Consider the following 24,543-nt stretch of genomic DNA (forward strand, 5'->3'; position numbering starts at 1 on the left):
GAGAGAGAGAGAGAGAGAATAATAAACCTTAGAGCAATGAGGGCTATATTCAGAAGGTGAAGGGACCTCTGTTACAGAAAGTGAGTCTCTAAGAGCAAACATACGTGCACACACAGGCACAGGATACAGAACAAAGCAAACCTTCCAAAGTGATAGAGGGATCAATGGCAAAAGCAGGACTGAAGCCCAGAACTCTGACCTGAGACCCTATTCTTACCTAACAGGCTGCACAGACATTTGTGTGGGTTTTGGTGCTGTGTGCACTGTTGGAATGAACGTCACTAGTGACTGACGGTATCTCTGGTTGTCCTCTCTTATTTGACACCAAGAACATTGCATTTACTTTGACATTACACATGGCAATGAATAGCGTGGAAATGATTTGTCGACTGGCCTGTTCCATAGCTCCACCCTCCTCTTTCTCTCCCCGACCCTCCCCTACCCCTCTCTCTGGAGCTTCTTCATTAGGGCCTTAATCTTCATTAGCCTCTTCCCCTCTTAAAGAGGCAATACCTGAATGTTGGACATTCAAACTCTGCCAGTATGTACAGTAATCTGTATGTGCTTCACAGATGTAAAGAGAATTAATATAACTGTGCAGGAAATACAATTTGAACAGTAAATAAGTTCCTTTTTCCTTGTTTTTTTTTTAACCATCTGGGGATTGAACCCAGGGCTTGGCGCCTGCACTCTATCACTGAACTGCATCCCTAGACCTCTTAAATTTTTAAAATTTTAAGACAGTGCCTCTCACTAAGTTGACCTTGCAATCCCGCCTCAGCCTTCTGAGCAGCTGGAATTGCAGGCGTGTGTGTGCTGTCATGCTAGGCTGATAAACCCCTTAGAAGTCTTAATCATCTGTAACTGAAAGTTTGGTCCTTGTCCTGGATGCCAATTCACTAACAAGGACACGGTTTTGAGAAAAAGGAAAAAGAGGTTTTATTGTTTGGCTAGCAAAGGAGAAACACGGGGAGCTCCTGTCCCAGATGCAGCAATTCTGCCCATTAGGAGAGACAGGGAGATTTTAAGAAGCTATTCAAAGGCTTCATTCCAGGTGTGCCCCGACAGGGCATCCCAGGGCCCCCTGATGGTGTGTTGGGATTCACTTGTTAACTTGGGAGATAATTCCTTCCTGTGGAGCACAAATAACTCAAGGTAATCCTGTTCCCTGCCCCAGTTTAGGGAGGGGGAGAGGGAGAAGAGGAAAAGGTAAACTGGAGGAGCACTGTTAAAATTCCTGGAGTATCCTCAGAGTCCCCACTGTCTTCAAGGAAAGTTGTCATTGTCACTTGCAGGACATTAGAAGATATCTCAGGGATCACATTGCCAAAAGGATCTTTTAGAAATATTGATGTGGTTTCTAAAATTATAACATGAACAGGATTTTTAAAAGGTGAAATCCCATTCTGTTTCTGTCATTAGTTTTCACTACTTTTACCATAACATGGGGTATATTGTGACATTACACGACATGATCCTCATGAGCAGAATGAGAGTGGTGGCCCCAGGACAGGCAGTCATCACTTCATTTACCCCAAACACTTCTAGGAATGGAAAGACTGCATTGTATCCAGTGGGCTGAAGCAGGACCCCAGGAGAGGGTGTCCTGAGAGATGAACTCACAGAACGTTTGTCTTCAGGAACGTTCTATCCCCAGAAGAATTTCCACTCTATATGAGAGAAATAAAGAGTGGTGGGATAAAGGGAATTTTTCCTTTTGAGACATGTATTGCTGGACATCTTGAGATATCTATTTCCATTTTTAATTACTTTTCTTTCAGTGCTAGAGAAAGAACCCAAGACCATGTGTACGCTGGGCAAGTCTCTATCACTGAGCTCCATTGCTGAAGGTGAAGCCAGATTTAAAGATAGGTAGTCAGTGTAGTTAGGTAAATCAGGTCTAATATCAAGTAAGATCCAAAATGGAGGCCATGTTGAGAATGAATTCCAGGAAAAGCTCTTGGAATGTTAATGAAGTCCAGGAAAAGCCCAAGGCCCAGAGTCCACCCCAAAGAAGTGTTAATGAACAGCTCCCAGCAAACTTGAAGATGCTGACTCAAAAGTCCTTCCTGCCCAGATTACTTCTTTGGCCCACCTGTGTCCCACCCTTTGGGCCTTCCCACCTACATTCCATCACTGAAAGAACTATAAAAAGGGGAACAGATTTGCCTTTCAATGGATTCCATCTCTTGAGTCCCCTTCTTCCTCCAGAAGAAGTATTTTCTGCTGTCCTTTAATAAACTTCTAATTTCCACTTTGACCTTGCCTCGGCATGCTTCTCTGGTGTTATACTTCAACATTGGGGAAGCAAGGACTCGTCACTGGTCAACAGCGGTAATATATTGGAGGTCCCACCGAGATTCTACACCGAGGTAAGTGCCTTTCCACACACCCCATGGCTGTCTGAGGTGCATCTTTCTCTCTCTTTCTTTCTGGAGGGTAAGGTGGGCACCCGATGGCTACTTAAATGCTATTAGTGCAGCCGCCACTCTTCAAGACTCAGGTGAGAGGTTTCCCAGTCTAGGCAGCTCTCAATCAGCTGTTCAATACAGAGCAGGCATGTTGGGTTCTGCCAAAGCCACTTCCAACTTTTCTGTCTGGGCCCGGAGAGCAATTGGCGTGAGTACACAGTGTCCCTAAATCCCAATCTGCCTCGGATGCGTGGAGGTGGAGGAAGGAGTTTGGAACAACTGCGGAATTCCTGTCTGGGCTACACTCAGTCGTATTCCTAAGGTTCCTTTCTCTTGAGCCCCCTCCTGACAGCCCTAAGGGGTATCTAGGGTGATCAGTAGATGAATGGCACTGAGGGAAAGCCCCAATCACACTTGCCTCCGTGTGGGCTACGCAACACTCCCACCTCGCATCCATTCCCTCCTGGATGCTCCCCTTCCTTTGCCGGTCAGAAATGTTAGCAATTCAGGTTGTAGGACTGAGATAAAGGTATGGGATAATTAGTAAAATCTGCCCAGGTTTCCTAAGATGCATAGGTAACTTTCACTAGTCTGTTTTACTGCTCCAATGTTTAAAATGTTCTGTGTTCTCTTTAAGCTGCTAGAGGGAGGCATTTTTGGAATAGACTCCTCCAGTTATCTCTCTGATAGAAAGCGCTACCTTACAACCAGGAGATTTCCCTCACCCTTAGGAAGTTCCTTTAGTCTACAGAGCAAAAGCGACAAAAAGCACACGATTCTCTTTTGCAATTGGTTTTTAATGGCAGGGAGGACAAGCAGTAATGCCCTTAAGTCTGAATCCTCCCAGGGTCTTTGGCACAGGGCAAACTGAGACCCTAGCACTTTGCCAAAGGGGACCAGAAACACCCTTGGCAAAGCAAGGTGAGAGACGGGTTTTCTGGACCATTTAGGAAGCTCAAGCTTAGGGAGACGTCCATAATGAGAACAAGAACAGTTTTCTCTGGTGTGGGCGCCTGAGTCCTGTTTTATTCTCTTCTCACTCAGATGGGAGCTTCTCTCTCCAATATGCCAGGTGCACCACTAACCTGTATATTGAAAAATTGGGATAGATTTGACCCTCAAACGCTCAAAAAAAAGTGCGTCATTTTCTACTTCCTGGTGGAAAACATTGTTAGTCTCTGTCTTTGGCATCATACTCATTGGCATATTCCTGTGCTGTGGTATTTATTGCTGCATCAATCTGGTTTCAGTACTAATAAATTCTTGCTTCTCTTATAGACCACCCATCCACTCAAGTGGCCCTCCAGCCTATTACTTCTCAATCAGACTTCTATCATGGACCACTCGATAAACCCAATTTTTAAAGGGGGACTCCAAACTGCTTGCCCAACATCATCCCCTTTCAGCTTGAGGAAGCCAGAACGATCTTTGCCCCCTTTCCTTACAGCAGTAAGAGTTCCCAAAATTAGAGGGGGGAATGAAGCCAGATTTAAAGATAGGTAGTCAGTGTAGTTAGGTAAATTGGGTCTAATATTGAGTAAGATCCAAAATGGAGGCCATGTTGAGAATGAATTCCAGGAAAAGCTGAACAACTCTTGGAATGTTAATGAAGTCCAGGAAAAGCCCAAGGCCCAGAGCCCATCCCAAAGAAGTGTTAATGAACAGCTTCCAGCAAACTTGAAGATGCTGACTCAAAAGTCCTTCCTGCCCAGATTACTTCTTTGACCCACCTGTGTCCCACCCTTTGGGCCTTCCCACCTACATTCCATCACTCAAAAAACTATAAAAAGGGGAACATATTCTCCCTTCAATGAATTCTATCTCTTGGGTCCCCTTCTTCCTCCTGGAGAAGTATTTTCTGCTGTCCTTTAATAAACTTCTATTTTCCACTCTGACCTTGCCTCGGCATGCTTCTCTGGTGTTATACTTCAACATTGGGGAAGCAAGGACTCATCACCAGTCAACAGCAGTAATAAAGGGCCTGCCCTTTGGGGGTGCAGAGAAACCCCTCTGGAGACAGTTTCAGAGAACTGCATCTGCTTTATTGCACAGCAAAAACAGCTTTTATAGTGGTATGTGCCAATATAACAGTCACAACAGGCCAGAGGTGATACACAACATATCATATTACTGGAGTCCAGACACCAAGAGTTCAGAAATTGCCACTCAGGCTGATCTTGTACCAACAGGGGAATAACTTTTTGTCAAAGGACAAGGAAATGGCACTTGCCAGTGTTCTGACAGAACTTTGTCCCCAAACAGTGTTCTGTGTTAGGACTTCCCCGCTGCAGTGAGAAAGACAAGCATTCCTCCCTGAGGGTCCAGAATCAGGCTCACCAACACTCCCATCCCCAGCCCACACTCATTTCTTTATTTACTTTTGAATATTGGAGATTGAACCCAGTACTTTACCCCAGAGCCACATCCTCAGCCCCTTTCCTTTGCTAGCAAAGGAGGAACACAGGGGACTCGGGTCCCCTGTATACTTTGAGACAGGGTTTTGCTAAGCTGCCCACACTGGCCTCAAACTTGCAATCCTCCTGCTTCATTCTCCTGATTGCAGGTGTGTATCATCAAGCCTGGCCCATACTCTGTTTTTATGTCTAGCATCAGTACTGCTATGTTGCTGAAATTTACACTGTCAATTGCAAGAAATTTTCTTCTCTGTTCTGTATTTGTGTTCATAGTGTAAAGGTCCGGCGTAGCGTCGGAAAAAGAAACCACACAGGAGACTGGCTCCATGCAATTGGCAAAAGGGGATTTATTAATTCAGCATGCTGAGGTTCCAGGCTCACTCAGGAAGATAGAGAAGCCCAGAACCCCGAGCAGAGGTCAAGCAGAGCTTAAGTACACTTTTTGGGGAGGGCAGGGGGCTTTGCATACATCAGAACAAATCATCATGAGGCACGGGAAAATTGAACAACAACTCTGAGACATGATTAGCACATTAATTGGCGGGAACAGGTTGGGCGGGGGTGATTGGTCACTCCTAAGCGGGATACACATTCAAACTGATTGGTTCGGGCCCTGTGACAAACTGCACAGGGCTCTAGGCTAAATGGCCAGTAGGGTGTTGTCTTAACTATCTCAGGAATTTCAGGATCTGGGTGTAGCAGAGGAACTTAACAATACCTAGTCTTTTACATTTTAATTCAGGCTTTGCAATTTAGAAGCTTTACAATGCTCAGTCTTTTACATTTTAATTCAGGCTTTTGCAGCTTAGAATCAGCTTAGAAATTTTACCTTTACAATAGAACTGAGCTCAGTTGTTTATCTACAAATAACAGGAGAGCCAGGTGTCCCTGACTCAGTCAGGCTAGGTGAGGACCCATAGCAACCCCCTAGCAACCACCAATCAGCATGAGACAGGGAAAATACCTGGGATGCCAGATGACCCTCCCAGTAGTTTATGGTGGTTGATCTCATGGCTTAAACCAAGCAGTTCAAACAAATCCCCCTCTTGTACTAGCCAATCACCCCTATCCAACTTGTTCCCACCAGTGAATGTGCTAACCATGTTTTAGAGTTGTTTTATGATTTTCCCACGGTGTGTGATGATTTGCTAAGAGATGCTATGATGTATGTGAAGTCCCTGCCTTCCCCAAAGAGTGTATAAAACTGCTGCAAATCCTGGGCTCGGGCCTCTCAGCATCACCAGTTGCTGTGTGTGCGTGTGGAGGACCGAGCTAGCTTGCAATAAACACCTGTTTGCTGCTTACATCGATCTTGGTCTCTGGTGGTCTTTTGGGTGTCCCGAATTCAAGCATAACAACACAGGAGGCCCTGGGTTCCATCCCAGCACTGTAAACCAACCAGCCAGCCCTCAATACCTCCCAAGTGATGTCATTCCCTTTGCAGAAACAAAGTAACATTCTTCTCTATGTCTTTCTAGAACCTACAATCCGTTGTGTACAATATCACTCTTGCACCCCAAACCACAATAATATATATTTTGATATCTGATATTAGTTTGATAAACTTTCCTAAACCATTTTGTTACCATATAATCACGTGCCATGTCATTCCTCCTCTGAAAGTGTACAACTCAGTGACTTCCAGTCTATCCATGCACATGTGGGGGCAACATGAGGGCAAATTAGAACATCTTCATCACCATAAAAACAGACCCTCACGCTTTTAGCTATTTACTCCTTATTCCTTGAAAAGATAAACAAAATATATAAAACAAAATTAAATAATTTTTGAAAATAAAGAACATGGGGAAAGCTTAAAGAAACATTTTGAAAATCACATTGCTTGTGTATTGGGCATAATGTACACATATAGTATATATGATTTTTAGAACTGTTAGACCTATAGGGATGAAGTCACCTTGGCCTCACACTCTACGTATGTACCTCACTACCTACCTTAATTATCTACACCATTAATTATCATGAATTGAACATTGTGGACACCAAGAGATTTATTAAATCCTCAAAGATTGCTTGGGGCAGGCCCCTCACAGAGGAGTGATTCTTCTGATGAGTCCCTCGTAGAAATTAAACATTCCTTGGAGGACACATTGTATACTTAAATCAAAGCAAAGCAAACAGATGTTTTCCTTGGAGGAAATGCGTCCATCTCACGCTCTTGCTGCCTACATACACACAAGAGAGACTGAAAATTTTCCACTGTGCTCTCTGCTCTGTGCCCAGGGGAGCTGAATTGTCTGGAGGGTGAGAATACAACACAAGGACTGACTCAGTGAGGAGCACAGAGAATTCAACCCTTGAGCTGCTAGAAATCTGAAGCAAGCCCCTGCTCCCCTCTCCTGACCTCTTTGTTCCAGGTCCCTGTGGAAACCCAAGTGGGCTTCCTGGAACCGGCTGTGCAGAAGGGACATCTCCAGTGGTAGCCCTTGGAGAAAGTCGGTGTGTCCAGTGTGGCTGGTGCAGCAAGAAGGAAAAGGGAAGGTGGGCACCGGGCTCTAATCCAGGACAGTGACCCTGGGCAGCCCAGGGTAGTCAGTCTGTGAAGGTGAAGGTCCTGCACGTGCAAGGTACTTTACTTTCTACCAAACCATCTTTTCAGGCTCCCATTCTGCCTCTTTCCTTGCTCTCTGGAATTCTGAACCTTAATGCAAGAGTCTGAAGTGGCCATTCCTTGAAGGCAGTGCTTTCTGGAGAGTTTCCTATCTCCTCCACTCCCTCCCTGGATGACAGGTCCCTATTAGATTCCCTCTTTCAATTCATTTATTTGCTAACTGCTCACTGAAGATGCCTCCGGCATGAGGTTTTGCTCTGATGTGCCTGGATGTTTCTTTTGTGATCTACCGATGCTGCTGTCAGACTGACTTAATTATGTCACTGAATCTGCACTGAAGCTCAGATTGTGGTGATTGACATTGTCACTATCTGTGCACTTCAGTAGCCACCACATATACAATCCTGATTATTTGTGATGTGTGGTACTCAGGCCAATTCTGATTTTAGGAGAATACTGAATGATTGAAGTTGGAGTGTGCTCTCTTGCCATGTTCATGAATCAAACACAAATATTATAGCGTTTCATTGTAGCATCTTCTGTTTGCTGTGGTTTTCCAACAATCATTTTTTATTGAGTTAAGAAGTTACTATTGGTTTCCTCGTGTCCAAGGATACTGTGGCCTGGCTGTTAAGAACAGTAATGGCTGCTAAATCTCCTCAAAGTCACTTTTTATTGTGATTATACTTTTGAGTTCTCTTCATTGATGTATTTCTTTTTATGTTGCTGTTGACATGAGCTTAAGCAACTTTCTCAAGATCACACATCTCAGTCTTTGTTACACAGCCAACATCTAGACTTGTTAAGCACCTGCAAGGTGAAAGGTACCATATGCATCTTTTAAAAAAATTTTTAATTAGTCATACATGACAGTAGAATGAATGCATTTCTGCTCTTTGATATATCATACATAGATGGGATATCATTTCTCATTTTTCTGAGTGTACATGTTGCAGAATCACATTGGTCATGCAGTCACATATATACATACAGTCTGTTTCATTCCACTGTCTTTCCTATCCTCACATCCCCTCCCCTTCCCTTCCTTTACTTCCCTCTACCTAATCTAAGGTCACGCTATTCGCTCTTCTTCCCTAGTGCCCCCCGCACCTTATTGTGAATTAGAATCCACTTATTAGAGAAAACATTCAGCCTTTGGTTTTGTGGAATTGACTTATTTCACGTAGCATGATAGTCTCCAACTCCAACCATTTACTGGCAAATGCCATAATTTCTCTCTTCTTTAAAGCTGAGTCATATTCCATTGAGTACAGATATCACATTTTCTTTATCCATCCACCATATGCATCTTTGGGTAAAAAAAATGAACAAAGATGTCCAAACCACATATCCTCAAATCAATACAGCTTTACCAATGTGTGAGGAACCTCAGGAAGGACCCTAGGCAGTTCTGAATGTCCCTCTCAATTTCATTCTGTCTCTCCAGAAACTCATCCTCCTCCCTCCCTGCTCTCTGTCACACTGGTCACTGCCACCCCTTCCCATACCAGCTGGCCATCTGATTAGGCAGCCACTCATCTTCTTCTCTCCGACCAGAAGGTTTCTTCCTCACTTGCGTTCCTCGATGAGCAGTCACCGTCTCCCTCTCCCCGCTCAAGCATTCCTGTTTCAGAGAACACTCTCTCCCCACCTTCCCAGACTAAATTGGTGTTCAAGGATTTTTTTCATGTTTTGAAAAAAACGAACATCCCTAGCCATCTTCATGCTCACTCTTTGTTTAAAATTTTAAATCATAAATTGGTGTTTTGATTTTAAGATGATTTGGTTTATGAATGCTTGAATGCTTGAAATGGAATCCAAAGCTATATATTTGGCCCACTGACTGCTGATTTCATTACAAAACGTCCCTACTCAAGAGAATGGGCAACTGGACACACGTTCTCACACGTCTCCTGCATCTGACTTTAATGGTGGTGTGCTTTTGTTTCTTCCTCTTATCAATAGAGCCCCCCTGAACTTTTCCTCTTCTTGGAACAATTCACCTGGCAAGAAATTCTCCCAGAGGAGCCATAGGTCTCTTCATTAATACAAGTGCTGTATGCAGTTAAAAGAGGTAACATCATTGTTATATCTGTATTGTTCAGAATTTCATCCTTTATGGCTGCCCTGGTTAAGTTAAGAGGAGTATTGAAATACAGTAGCCTGGCAAGGCAGATGTACTGTTCTTAACATTGTTTTTAACATTTCACATTTACTGAGTGCCCACTTTACAGCACAGGAACCACAGGACAACAATTACATGCACTGTTTCAATTTCACTCTCTAATCCTTACTGTGTCATGAATAATTATGACTCCTACTGTGGAGGGAAGAATCTGCATCTAGAAGAGTTTAAGTCATTTTCCCAACATCATGTGCTGCATTGCTGAACCAGAATGAGGTTAAGTGAAATCTGACTTGAGAACTCAGTTTCTGAATGTCCCTCTCATAATGATACCTTGGGATACTTAATAATGATAAATCATTTTTTTAGATCCTTCTGGGAACAAGGCATTTTTAAACATCACAAAAATAGTAACAGTGATTACCATTCATTTCCAAGCAAATGTGGGAGTTAATCGATGTCTTTGTGCCATGTCACACAGTGAAGGTTGCTTGGGCTGAAACTTCATGTGCCAGTGACCGTTACAGAGCCATGAGAATTAATAAAGTATTGGATTACTGAAAAGAGATGATGAAGTTTCTGCAAATACCTTGGAAGTTTAACATCGATGAGAAATCAGGTGATGCCCTGTGAGGGCAGTGACAATGGAGTTCCCCTCGGTAGAATCAGTTTCAAAAGCTGGAGCAGGATGGGCCAGCTGGTCATGATGCAGTGTCTACACTAAGGCAAAATGGAGCCCCCACCTGCTTTCTTTATATCGGGAAATATCAGAGACAGTCCATAGAATGTTCTTTACCAAAAAAGGTTAAATGTGGGCTGTCCCCTTCCCAACGGGTTACATCCATCTTTGTAGCTACTATGAGGGATCTTCCTAGGAGAGCGGAGTTCAAAGGTCACATGCATTGGGCAATCTCTTGCCATGGGAGAGCCATGGATAGTTCCTAAGGCCAAACCTAAATCCTCATGTAATTCATGGGTGGCTTCCCCCAGATGCCCATTGATTTAGTTAGGAAAATGGAAACTAGTGAGTCAATGATAGAAAGAGATGTTTCTGCTAAGTTAAAGGAAGTCAGGATAATTACACACTTTTTTAAAAAAAAAATTTTTATGGCAACAGGAACTTACTGAAGGACTTTCTTTTTTTTTCTTTTAGAGAGAGAGAGAGAGAGAGAGAATTTTTAATGTTTATTTTTAATTTTTAATGTTTATTATTTTTTAATGTTTAAAAAATAAACATTAAAAATTTGGCGGACACAACATCTTTGTTGGTATGTGGTGCTGAGGATCCAACCTGGGCCGCACGCATGCCAGGCGAGCGCGCTACCGCTTGAGCCACATCCCCAGCCCAATTACACACTTTTGAAAGTGGGCAATGGGCTGTCATTTGGCTGAGTAAGTCACAGTCAGGGTGTGATTCAAAACAGGGTGAAGGACATCTATCCAAGGGTGACGCTGTAAAGAGAAAATTACCTGAGATGACAGCTGGCTATTAACTGAACAGTGCACTTGCCTCTTTCCCCAGCAGGTACACCAATTATATGGAAGCAGAAAACCACACGTGTGTACCAGGATTCCTCCTCCTGCCTCTCTCAGAGGACCCAGACCTGCAGCCCATCCTATTTGGGCTGTTCCTGTCCATGTACCTGGTCACGGTGCTCGGGAACCTGCTCATCATCCTAGCCATCTTCTCTGACCCCCACCTCCACACCCCCATGTACTTCTTCCTTTCCAACCTGTCCTTCAATGACATCTGCTTCATCTCCACCACGGTCCCAAAGATGCTGGCACAGAATAAAGACATCTCCTACATCGAGTGCCTGACTCAGGTATATTTTTTTAATATCTTTGCTGGTATGGAAAATTTCCTATTAACCGTCATGGCCTTTGACCGCTTTGTGGCCATCTGTCATCCTCTGAACTACACAGTCATTATGAACCCCCAGCTCTGTGTCCTCCTTGTTTTGATGTCTTGGATCATCATATGCTGGGTCTCCCTGGTTCATATTGTACTGTTGAATCATCTGACCTTCTCCACGGGCACTGAAATCCCACATTTCTTCTGTGAACTGGCTCAGCTACTCAAGGTGGCCAGATCTGATACCATCATCAATGACATCTTTATGTATACAGTGACTGTCCTGCTGGGTGTGGTTCCTGTCACTGGGATCCTCTACTCCTACTCTCAGATCGTCTCCTCCTTAATGAGGATGTCCTCCTCTGTGGGAAAGTCTAAGGCCTTCTCCACCTGTGGGTCCCACCTCTGTGTGGTCTCCTTGTTCTATGGAACAGGATTTGGGGTTTATCTCAATTCTGCTGGGACCCACTCTTCCCCAAGAACCATGATTGCCTCAATGATGTACACTGTGGTCACCCCCATGCTGAACCCCTTCATCTACAGCCTGAGGAACAAGGATGTGAAGGGGGCCCTGGGGAGGCTCCTCAGAAGAGCAGCCTTTGGTCCTTCTTGGATCACTGACCTCAGAACTAAGTGGACACTGCAGAACCTTAAGCTATTGCTGTGAATTTACCTATCCTGGCTCCTTCCGGGACCTAAAGACATGCCTTATTTCTTCTTTTCCCAAAAGATCCCTGATTCCACATTTGTTTGTGTTTGTCTTAACTTCTCCTCTAGAATCCATTCAGTACTTTTAACTTTTCTTAATTATACGTGGTGCATGAATTTCCACATGTGGAAGTTTCTGGTAGTCATTCCTGAGTTGTTCAACTTGACATAAAGAACTTATGCCATATGCTGAAATAATTTCCTGAAAAATCATTCCTTGAATATTAATATTATTTACCTTAATTTGAATATTCCTATTTTCCCTGAGGAAATGGAATGAATATTTTAAGACAAAAGAGCCTGTTATATCAGGACTATGCTTGTTGCTTTACATCTGTGACTTTATTTACCCTGGAAAAGACTTCTTTGAAATATTTTCTCTCATTCACTTACTCACTTGAAGACACTGAGATTGGAATTGACTAAACGTGGAACACACAACTGAGGTCAGCTCCGACCTTTGCTGACATACGCTTTGTAACAGCAATGTTTGGATTTTGAACATGAAATCTGGAATCAAGTTTTGAACACAGGCTTTTTCATACGACTTGTGAGGTAATGGCTAGAATTGCACTGAGACCTTGCTTCATTCTCTGTGGTTCTTGCTGGTTTTCCTTCCTTCTTTCCCTCATTTCCTCTGTCCTTATTTTCCTTCTTCCCTTTGGCAGTTTTATTGATTAATGTTACCTCTCTCTCTTTCTGTCACTGCATATTTCACTTCAGGTGTACAACAAAGTGGTTTTGCCATTCCTTCCTTGATGGACCTTGGGGTAATTTACATCTTGTAGCTACTGTGAAGAGTGCTGCTAAGGATATTCATGAATGCTTATGTCTGAGTAAAGTCACAAGCTGCATTAATGAGGCTTCAGCAAATGACAGACTGTATACGTGACGGGCAGTTCCATAACACTGGATTGTCTAGTGATGTCACAGCCATGATACTTCATCTAAGTGTACGGTAGGATGTTTGCATGATGACAAAACTGCATAAGAGTGCATTTCTCAGAACCTATCTTTACTGTTAAGAATTATACTATTATCATTATTGTTTGGGTAATATAAATAGGAGTGGAGCTTGGGCCTATGGTAAGTATAAAATGTCCCATTTTACATTCTACCTGTGAAGGTTCTGGTATCATAACATCCTTGCCGATACTTATAAAAAGCAGAGCATTCCACAGTCTGTGAAGTACTATCTCATTTTGCATTTGCTTTGCATTTCCCTGTGACAAATTGAACATCTTTTCAGGAATTTGTTGGCAGTTGATCTATCTTCTGTGGGGAAATGTCTTACGAAGTCAGTGCTCATTAAGTAATTGTGTAGATGGTATTTTTGTTTCTGACAGTTAAAATCACTACATTATAAAGATACTTGACCCTTATCCAATATGTGTTTTGCCAATATTTCCCCCTCATTGTGATATCTTTCCCTTTGTCTCAACTCTGAAGTTTACAGTTATTGATTATGCTCATCATGTGGTACAATAGATCTCTTGAAGCTTCTCAACATATCTAACTGGAATGGGTAGCTCTGACAGATAACCACCTAATCCTCCACCCCATAGCTCTTGTGCTCACCATCTTCTCTATTTCGCTGGGCTCTACTTTTAGACCCATGTGTAAGTGAGCCATGTGGGACTTGACTTCCTACGCCCGCCCGGCAGCTTCAGTATGACATACTGATATGTCACGCCGATAATGTCATCCAGGTTCATCCATGTTGTACTAAATGCCATGATTCTCTCATTGTTGTGCCTGACTAATGTCCCATTGTGTAGATGCATATTTATTTTTCCAGTTATATGTCAATAAACATTTACATTGATTTTGTACTTTGAGTACTGTGAATAATATTGCTACATTAATGAGAATGCACATGTAATGTGAATACCTATTTCACATCCATCTGATTCTCATGCAAAAATGGAATTTATGGACATTATGGCGGTCTATTTAAAATTCTTCAAGCAACCTGTTTTCCATAATTATTACATTTATTTACATTACAACGTGTTTTCCATATTTATTACATTACAATAAATTATTGCATTTATTTACGTTTCAGAGATGCCTTTTCTCCACATCCTCACCAACATTCCTTTTTTTCTGCCTTTCTTTCTTTCTTTTTTTTTTTAAAGATTAAACCCAGGGCCTCACCCAAGCCAGACAGTTGTACCACAACTGAGCTTTATCTGCAGCCTCTTTAATTTTTTATTTAGGGAAAGGGTCTTTCTGTGTTTCCCAGGTTGGCTTTGAATTTGAGGTTCTCCTGCTTCAGCCTCCTGAGTAGCTAGGATCACAGTGCACAGCCCATATTTCCCTTTTTATTCTGTTTTTGATCATAACCTTGCTGAGCAATGTGCAGTGTTGTCTCCTAGTAGTTTTAGCTTGCATTACCCTAATGATGAGTGATGTTGAGGAGTTTTGTCATATATCTGCTGGACATTTATGTCTTCTTCTTGTTTTTTTTTTAAGAGAGAGAGAGAGAGAGAGAGAGAGAGAGAGGGGGGGGGAGAATTTTTTAATATTTATTTTTTAGTTTTCGGAGGATACAATATCTTTGTGCTGAGGATGGAACCCAGGCCGCACGCATGCCAGGCGAGTGTGCTACCGCTTAAGCCATATCCCCAGCCCCCATCTGTGTCTTCTTCTGAGAACAACTTCTCCTTCTCCTTCTTCCTCCTTTCTTCTTCCTTCTTCTTTCTTCCTTCTCCTCCCTTCTTCCTTCATTACAGCTTTAGGGATAAAGCTGTAATGAAGTGGAAGTGAGGTTCCCCTTTGTGGAGCCGGCTGGCTGCACAATAAAAGCTAAAAAAGAGAAAGCCGCGGGAAAACCACGGGACACAGGATGTAATTTTAAAAAGCAGAGGTGGGTGGGGGCTCGCTCATCTTAAGGATGGAGTTTCCAGCTTTTTTAGCGCCATCTGCTCTCGGTGCCGCCTAGGGCTCCTGGCCTCTCTGCTGCCTCCCTGAGTCACTGCCTGCGCAGCTCCGACCACCTGGCTCCCAGTACTAGCTGCCGGTATTTGAAGTTCCTACAACATGGCAGACATTGACCACAAAGAACAATCTGAACTTGATCAAGATTTGGATGATGTTGAAGAAGCAGCAGAAGAAGAAACTGGTGAAGAAACAAAAACCAAAGCGCCTCAGCTGACTGTTCAGATGATGCAAAATCCTCCGATTCTTGTAGCTCTTCAAGAAAGACTTGATGATCTGGTAGAAACACCAACAGGACACACTGAAAGCTTGCCTAGGGTGGTCAAAAGATGAGTGAGTGCTCTCAAAAACCTTCAAGTTAAGTGTGCACAGACAGAAGCCAGATTCTATGAGGAAGTTCATGATCTTGAAAGGAAGTATGCTGTTCTCCATCAGCCTCTGTTTGATAAGCGATTTGAGATCATTAATGCAATTTATGAACCTACAGAAGAAGAAGGTGAATGGAAACCAGATGAAGAAGAGGCGATTTCGGAGGAGCTGAAAAGAAAAGGCCAAGATAGAAGATGAGAGAAAAAGATGAAGAAAAAGAAGACCCTAAAGGAATTCCTGAATTTTGGTGGACTGTTTTTAAGAACGTTGACTTGCTCAGTGACATGGTTCAGGAACATGATGAACCTATTCTGAAGCACTTGAAAGATATTAAAGTGAAGTTCTCAGAAGCTGGCCAGCCTACGAGTTTTATCTCAGAATTTCACTTTGAACCCAATGAATATTTCACAAATGAAGTGTTGACAAAGGCATACAGGATGAGGTCAGAACCAGACAATTCTGATCCCTTTTCTTTTGATGGACCCGAAATTATGGGCTGTACAGGGTGCCAGATAGATTGGAAAAAAGGAAAGAATGTCACTTTGAAATCTGTTAAGAAGAAGCAGAAACACAAGGGTCGAGGGAAAGTTCGTACAGTGACGGAAACAGTCTCCAATGATTCTTTCTTTCTTTTTTTTTTTTTTTGCCCCTCCTGAAGTTCCCGACAGTGGAGATCTGGATGATGATGCTGACGCTATTCTTGCTGCAGACTTTGAAATTGGTCACTTTTTACATGAATGTATAATCCTGAACTGGAATCCTGTAATTCCAGTTATACTTCACTGGAAAAGCTATTGAAGATGATGATGATGATTATGATAAAGAAGGTGAAGAAGCGGATGAGGAAGGGGAATAAGAAGGAGATGAGGAAAATGATCCAGACTATGACTCCAAGAAGGATCAAAACCCAGCAGAGTGCAAGCAACAGTGAAGCAGGATGTATGTGGCCTTGAGGATAACCTGCACTGAATCTACCTTCTGCTTTCCTGGAAAGGATGAATCTCCATCATTTGATGAGCCTTTTTCAAGTTTTTCTTGTTTGTTTGCTTGTTTTTGTTTTTGCAGCCTAAAGTAAAAATGTCAAATATAATTTTAGTTCTCACAAGATACTGTCTTAATTTTGTACTAATTCAGGTTAGACCCAGAGGCTTGGATTAAGGGTTGTGCCCAGTTTACCATATTATTGAAGGAAAGCATGCCAGCTTCCTAAGCAAGTGGAAGGAAAAAAAAAAAGACTCTTAATGATGTGATATAGTTTTAAAAAGCAAAAATGTTAAATTTCATTTCCTTTGGGCTAGAACCAAAGCCCTAAGCTTGTGTGGTTTATTCTAATTCTTATTGCTTTAGTATGTCATTTACCATGCTTCTGTTTACTGTGTATTAAAATGGGTAGTACTGTTTACTTAACTACCTCAAAGATGTGTTAAGGCATATTAAGTTAAATTTCATGAACTGTTTCTCAGCCTCATTAAAAGCTTAAAAATTTGGGCCTGTTTTGTACCACAAGTGTGATGTTCAGCATTTTTTTTTTCCATACCAGGCTTCCATAATTAACTGGAAAATGAATTGAAAACATTTCTCTTCTGGATCTGGCCAGACAACACTCTTTCAGATCTGTGCATGGCTCCTATTTTAATGAAAATTGGATGAGATGAGTGAACTCTTCAGTAGGCCCAAGGATTTTTTTTCCCAGGTATATCAGATGACCATACTGTAACAAAATACTATAGAGATCACGGGACTAAAGTGGTAATAAGACCATTCAGGGAAGGGGAATGAAATTAAATTTGAGACTATAGAGCCACATTTAAAATACCTCAGGCTTATTACTGTTAATTTGGGTGAGGTGAACTTTTGATCTGACAGTGAGGGTGAACTAAATGAATTGTAATTACAGGAGAGTTTGAATTTCTGCTGTTAATAAAATTACATTAAGTTCACTTTTAGAAGTGATAGTTTTCTTTTGAAAATTTAGTATTAAGGTTTTAGAACGTGAAGGCATTTTATTATTTGCATAGAATTATCCATGCCTTTTCCTGAGATTTTTAACTAACTACTGGAAATCCTTAACCAATTATAATAGTTTTTTTTCCTTCATTTTCAAAATGATTTTGATTGCTTTGACTTAGAAAGTCTGTGATTTTTTTTCTAACCATAATCTAAATACAAGCTTTTTCTGAATCTAAAAATTTTGATCTAAAGATAGAATCCCATTTTTAATGAATTGAAAGAAGCAACAAAAATCACTATTTTTTGTTTTATTCCTTTAAGAAACAGCTATGCCAAAGTGAAAAGATAGTAATACTTCATCTTTAAATAATCCGTGTGGTCTGCACAGGAATTGTTTTCTTTATCCAATTGGAGTTTCAGGGAATGTCAGTGTTCATTTATGCCATTTCGTCAGTTCCAAAGTGGTTCTATTCCATTCTAGAAATTTGAAATATTTGTAATTTGAAATCCTTAATAAAACTTGGAATTAATTTTATTAAAAAAAAGGATGGAGTTTCTACACTAGAAAAAGAGAGATGGAGCCCACAATTTTTTTCTTTATATGGGGGAACATCAAAGGTTTTCCATGGAATGATCTTTGCCAAATAAGGTAGGGGGTGGGGTTACACCCTACGGGTTAGGCCCAATTCTGGAGCTGCAGGAGCTGTTCCCCTAGTAGATGGAGGACAGAGGTCTCCTGCCTTGGGCAATCTGGTGCACACAGGAGAGCTGGGATAGTCCTAAGGAAAAACATCTAAGTCTCCATGGCTCAATACAGAGCAAAGGCCCCTCAAATAGCTCACAGAGGACTCCCCACAGTGATGTTTGATCATAACCCTACTTCAAAGTACCTCCCTCTCCACCTTGACACTTTTAATTATCATGAATTTACCATTGCAAACACAAAATGGTTTACAAAACTGTCAAAGATTCTTTTCTTTTTTTTCCTTTGGTGGTGCCGAGGATTGAACCCAGGGCCTTGTGCATGCAAGGCAAGCACTCTACCAACCCAGCTATATCCCTCACCTGAAAGATTCTTTAGAGGAAGCACTTCACAGAGGACTGATTCTTGACTTTGGGTCCATGTAGAAAAAAAACGTTCCACAGGGGACACCTTGTGACATTTAAACTAAAGCAAACTGTTTTTATTTTCCTTGGAGGAAACGAATCCACCTCACCCTCTTGCTGCATACATACATACAGTACCGACTGAAAGTTTTTCTTTCTGTTCTCTGCTCCGTGGCCCAGGGGAGTTGAATTACGTGCAACTGCAAAGATAAAAGAATAATTTATTTAATGAGGAGCACTGAGGATCCACCTCTTTAAGCATGCCTTCTATCCCCTCTCTTACACTTCTCCGCTCCAACTCTCTGTACAAAGGCTGTGCAGAAGGGATGTCTCCAGTGAGAGTCTTGGAGAGAGGCAGCATTTCCAGGGCGGCTGGTGGAGCAAAAAAGGAAAAGGGGAAGGTGGGCCCTGGGCTGTACTCCAGGACAGTGACCCTGGGACAGCCCCGTGTAGTCAGTCTATGAAGGCGAAGGTCCTGCACTTTGCAAGGTACTTTATTTTCCTCTGAATCATCTTTTCAAACTCTCATTCTGCTTCCTTTCCTTGCTTTCTGGTATTCAGAACCTTTTTCAATAGCTCAGAAGTGGCCATTCTGTATCTTTTCTACTCTCTCCCGTGAATTATAGGCTCCTATTAGATTTCCATACCAAATCATATATTTCCTAATTACTCACTGAAGATCCATCCATTCTGCATGAGATATTGACTCATGGGTTCTTAGTGTGATTTTTCCTTTGTACTCTACCTACATTTTCTGTCGATCCTGACTTAATGACATTGCTGAATAGTCCCACATGATGGTTGCTGCCATTCTCCTTTCTGCTCACTTCAGTGGCCACCACATAATACAATAATATGACCTTTTCTGATGTTTGCTATTTGTGCCTATTCTGACCTCATCTCAGGAGAATACTGCCTGATGAATATTGGAGTATATTTTCTTGGCATATTCATTAACTGAACCCAAATATTACAGTACTCCACCCCAGCATCTCATGTTTGCTATGATCATTTTTATTGTCTTAATAACTTGACCCTGGTTTGCTCATGCCGGAGGATTCTCTGGCCTGGCTGATAAAAACCGTAATGGCTGCTAAATCTCCTCAGAGTTATTTTTTTTTATTGTGATTATCATTTTGAGTTCTCTTCATTCACCTATTTCTTTTTTGTGTTGTTGTTGACATGAGCTTAAGTGACTTTCTCAAGATCACAGATCTCAGTCTGTTACGCAGCCCGCATCTGTACTTGTCAAGCACCTGCCAGGTGACAGGCACCATATGCCCCTTTGGGTAGAAAAAGGAACAAAACGGTCCCATCCTCTTATCCACAAATCAGTACAGCTTTACCCATGTGTGAGGGACCTCAGGGAGGTCCCCAGGCAGCTGGACTGTGGGCCTCACACTCGGTCCCTTCAGAAGCCCACCCTGCTCCATCCACTGGCCACTCCACTCCACTGCACCCCCTCCTATACCAGCTGGCCATCTAGTTGGGCAGCCACTTATCCTCTTATACTAGAAAGTTCCTCCCTCACTTACACTCCCCAGTGAGCAGTCCCCGGTCCTTCCTCTCCTTGCCCAAGCATTCCCATTTCAGAGAGCACCTCCTCCCACCTTCATGGACTACATTGATCTTCAAGGATTTTTTTCCTATCTTGAAATAGTTAACATCCTCAGGTTTCATAATTCTTACTCATTGTAAGCAGTTTTTTTGTTGGTTTGTTTTGTACCAGGAATTGAACCCAGGACACTCAGTCACTGAGCCACATCCCTAGCCCTTTTTTATTTTGAAACAGGGTCCTTTTAAGTTGCTTATGGCCTCCCCAAGTTACTGAGGCTGGGCTTTGAACTTGCAATCCTCCTCCCTCAGTCTCCTGAGCTGTCGGGATTATAGGCAAGAGCCATAGGCCTAGATATAAACAGTGATGCTTAAATTGTAATTTTGTCACTTAATGTTTCTAGGGTGAGTTGGTTTATACATATTAGTTGTAGATGAGCACAATAGCTTTTATTTATTTTTTGCAGTGGTGAGGATTGAACCAAGTGCCTCACATGTGCTAGACAAGCGTTCTACCGCTGAGCCACCACCCCAGATCCAAGTTAGTGTTCTTAACATCACAAAGATAATCTGTCTTCATGGATTCCATTGGTCAGAATCCCCCTGAACAAGGGTCAGCCATGGAGGATGCAATTCTCATCAATATAAGTATCAGAGTCATCTTATCTCCTGTAACGGTGCACAGCACTTGTAGTCAGTCACCTTCCCTATTCCCCCTTCTTTGGGCCAATTCCTGGGAGGTGCATTGTTGCCAGATGACAAACCAGGGACTCCATAAATACAAGGAGGAAACCAAGAAACACCCAGCCTCTCACTCAGACAGAAGGCACATGTGAGAGTGCCCCGAGTCCTGCTGTTGAGCAGAGAGGCTTTGGACTAAAATCAGCACTTTATGGTCAAAATATATAATTGATGGTTTTGTTTACAAACAGCAAAGCCTCTCTGCTTGTCGTCTGGCGACAATACAAGTGCCGTGCACAATTACAGGAGATAAGACGACTGATACTTATATTGATGAGAATTGCATCCTCCATGGCTGACCCCTGTTCAGGGGGATTCTGACCAATGGTACCCATGAAGACAGATTATCTTTGTCATGTTAAGAACACAAACTGGGGTTGGGGGTTGTAGCTTTGTGGTAGAGTGTTTGTCTAGCATGTGTGAGGCACTTGTTTCGATCCTCAGCACCACATAAAAAAAAATAAAGGTATTGTTTATATATATATATGTATAAATTTTATACATATATATAATATAAACATATATATAAATTTTATATATAAAAGAACATTAGCTCATGTTTATGAAATGCCCATTGTAGGTCCCCAGAGCCATAGTAGGGCAATTACATGCATTATCCTATTTAATTTCACTCCCCAATCTTACATGGAGTGAATATTTACAACTCCTACTGTGCAGTGAATGATATACATCTAAGAGAGTTTAAATAGTTCCTCAAGATCACAGATGAACCAAAATTCTATTAAATGAAGTCTGACTCAAAACCCAATTTCTAAATGTTGCTCTCACATTGATGCCATGGGAGACCTGGGAGATATGTATCCAAAATAATTATCCTACAGGAGGATTTTAGTAATTATAATGTTAATAATGAAAATCATTTTTTAAATATTTATTTTTTAGTTTTAGGTGGACACAACATCTTTATCTTACTTTTATGTGGTGCTGAGAATCGAACCCAGTGCCTCAGGCATGCTAGGCAAGCACACTACCACTTGAGCCACATCCACATTTCTTACTAACTGTGATGGTCTCCTTGTTCTTTTTTTTTTGAACTTTCAAAATGTATTTTAATCTCATTCCAAACAGAAATAAAATTTCTAGATACAAATACATCTCATTCAAATCACTTTTAAACATACATTCAGCAACTTAAAATATTATAAGGATCCCAATATTTTCATCTTTTATAATCTCAATATATTATATATTTAATATATAATATATATACAATACATACATGTAGTCAGCAGGATTACAAAGTAATTTTTTAAAAGTCTGATCAGTACTGATAAATATTTTTAGACAATTAAAAGAAACTATCTAGGATCACAGAATAAAATAAAATATGGTAGGCCCAAACCTAACAGCAAGACTGCAAATGTTCATATGGCCAACAGTTTTAAAAGAACTTTCAACTTAGGTAGAATACAATTTAAAACAACACTTTTGCTACTCTCAAGCAGCAGTACTTGCAGTTATCAAGCACATACAACTCCATTAAATTTAAAGTAACTATGCAGCTTTCCTTACTGTAATATACAGTAGCTTTCTCTTCCTTTCTGTTGGATTTTTGTTGTTGTTTGAAGAGTAACTAATATATTACCAACAGAAATGACTTTAGTTCTGTTCTCTCCCCTAAAGCATGGCTCAGTTTGAAGATTGTTCTATAGGCAGCCACTAGGACTACTAACAGTACCTTAATACCATTAAGAGCAATCAGTAACTAGAGTCATAAGTTTGAAAGATTGCTGGAGGTTTCTGTAAACCAAGGTAATCACAAGTATTACCCCTGCAGATAGCCCTCTCACATTAGTTAATACAGTAAGTTAAAATTCCAATGACACAGTGTAATAGTTAACAATCCATCTTGTGATTTTAAATATTACAACATTAATTCACCCTGAGAATACAGAGGAAGCATTTAAAACAACATACTTTGATATGGTTTGTTTTTTTTTTTCCTTTGTATTTGCTTTCTTCTGGTTTTTTTCTAGCCCTTTAAGGGCACAGATATTTGAATTCAAAGTATGACTTGGATAACCTTTTTTGTTAACTGAGATTCATGCCACAGTCAGATACTGATGATAGAAGATCCCAAAAAGGCTTGTAGAAAAAAGGCAAGCAGCAATCCACCATGTCAAAAATGATAGAAGTCCTCGAAAAAGGAGAGGAGTAAAAATGTTTTTTAAGCTGCTCAGTGCCACTGTTATTTGCGTAACAGTTACCTTCATCTTCCCATCAGCAGATGGTAATTCAGAGTAAACAGAATTGGAGTGTAGACTATTATCCACTGGCAAGGTAGAGACAGATTCTGGATAAATCCCCCAGGAATGATTATCTAGTGTTTTCAAAAGCAGAGTTGTATGAAGCAGCATTACCAGAGGTGCCACATACTGCAGGGCAATGACACAAAGGTAATAAAAGACTCGAGCCACCATTTTCTGTATTTCAACTGTACTTATTCGACCTGCTTCTTTCTTCATCTGATCCACACACTTCTGGGCTAAGTTTAAATATGCTTGCAGGTGACTACGCATCATGGCCAATCTCAAAGCACACAGCAGGATTATTAACCAGAGTCGTAGAGTATCAAATGTAGCTTCTGTCATTAAAGGGACACTTTCTTTACCCAGTGGTGGGTTCATAATGTAGTCTTTGGTGATTGGTTTTACCCAGAGCAGAACCATAAATAAAGGCGCCAAGAAGTTGATATGAAGTAATGTTTGTGTAATTTTTTCTGTTGCCAAATTCAGGGCATCCAGATGCATTTGAGCCAGCCGTAATCCAGGAAATGTCAAAAAATCCCCAATGAGTGAACAGAAAATAGCCAGGAAAAATTTGAAAGTAAGTTTTGAATCAGGACCCTGAGATTCTAAACCTTGCTTTTCAAGAAATTGCATGGCACTGTCTGAAAAATTTGTAAACCCTGTTTCAAGTCCAAATTCCAGATAATTCTCTGTTACAATCAAAACTGCCATTGCTTTGACGAAGAAAAAAAATCCAAAGGTGACACAAACTGATCTTTCACCACCATCTTCTACTTTAAAATAGTGTGTAGTTAATGAAAATAGAACTTTGATTGCAAAAGATAAAACCAGCAGGCACCATACTAAGCTGATATTCATTTCCTGTGTAGGCTTCATAAAACTGTAGTAGACTTCAGTTACTAGATATACAACTGTAGCAGCCACTGTGAAATCCACCAACCACTGGTATTCTGGAAAGTAATGCAATGCTGTCTTTTCTGCTTTTCCCTTTTTGTTGCTTCCCTGCAAGAATTCTTAATTCTTCTTCTGTAGGATGCTGATACCACCTTAAAAGTCGATTCTCGTTATTCGCGGTAGTTATGTTCTATAAAGTCGCCGCGAACATTGAACCATTGTTCCTGCCATTACAGAGTAGCCATCGAGCAAGAGAATAGTGAGGTATAATCTTCTGCATGACACTGGCCATCACCATGGTAACAACCAGCTGTATACCTATCACACCCATGGCGCCAAGGACGGGTAGTGGACCAGACACCCCGGAGCCGCCGGATCTCCCCTGCCGGTGTTGGTCTCCTTGTTCTATGGGACAGGATTGAGGGCTTACCTCAGCTTACCTGAAAAATCAATTTTGAGATACTAATATGCACAAGGCATTTTTAAAACATCACAAAAATAGTAATAGTACTAATTATTCATTTCCAAATAAAATGTGTAGGCTGTGAAAGTCATAAATTGACAAAGTGTCAAGACAGAATAAAGTTTCCTTCTGCTGAAACTCCATGTTTCTTTACTATTGTGGAGGAATGA

The 24,543-nt window shown here is 41.4% G+C and overlaps 2 protein-coding genes and 1 pseudogene across 2 annotated transcripts; 2 read left to right on the top strand and 1 right to left on the bottom strand.

The window, feature by feature from the left end:
* Positions 1–10,943: 10,943 nt before the first annotated feature.
* LOC101960273 (olfactory receptor 7D11) lies at positions 10,944–12,143 on the top strand. Its single transcript, XM_013366102.2, has one exon. It carries the CDS (start codon positions 11,061–11,063, stop codon positions 12,042–12,044), a length of 984 nt encoding a protein of 327 aa, XP_013221556.2. The 5' UTR covers positions 10,944–11,060; the 3' UTR covers positions 12,045–12,143.
* Positions 12,144–15,046: 2,903 nt separating this feature from the next.
* Positions 15,047–16,489, top strand: LOC101954802 (nucleosome assembly protein 1-like 1 pseudogene; annotated as a pseudogene).
* A 5,313-nt stretch (positions 16,490–21,802) lies between these two features.
* Positions 21,803–24,298, bottom strand: LOC101960561 (transmembrane protein 161B-like). Its single transcript, XM_021721312.2, is given in 3 exon segments — positions 21,803–23,986; positions 23,988–24,068; positions 24,135–24,298. Coding segments are annotated over 3 exon segments (1,365 nt in total). The 5' UTR covers positions 24,242–24,298; the 3' UTR covers positions 21,803–22,809.
* Between the last annotated feature and the right edge of the window lie 245 nt (positions 24,299–24,543).

This window comes from Ictidomys tridecemlineatus, chromosome 2 (assembly GCF_052094955.1).
Source record: "Ictidomys tridecemlineatus isolate mIctTri1 chromosome 2, mIctTri1.hap1, whole genome shotgun sequence".
Classification (NCBI taxonomy): Eukaryota; Metazoa; Chordata; class Mammalia; order Rodentia; family Sciuridae; genus Ictidomys; species Ictidomys tridecemlineatus.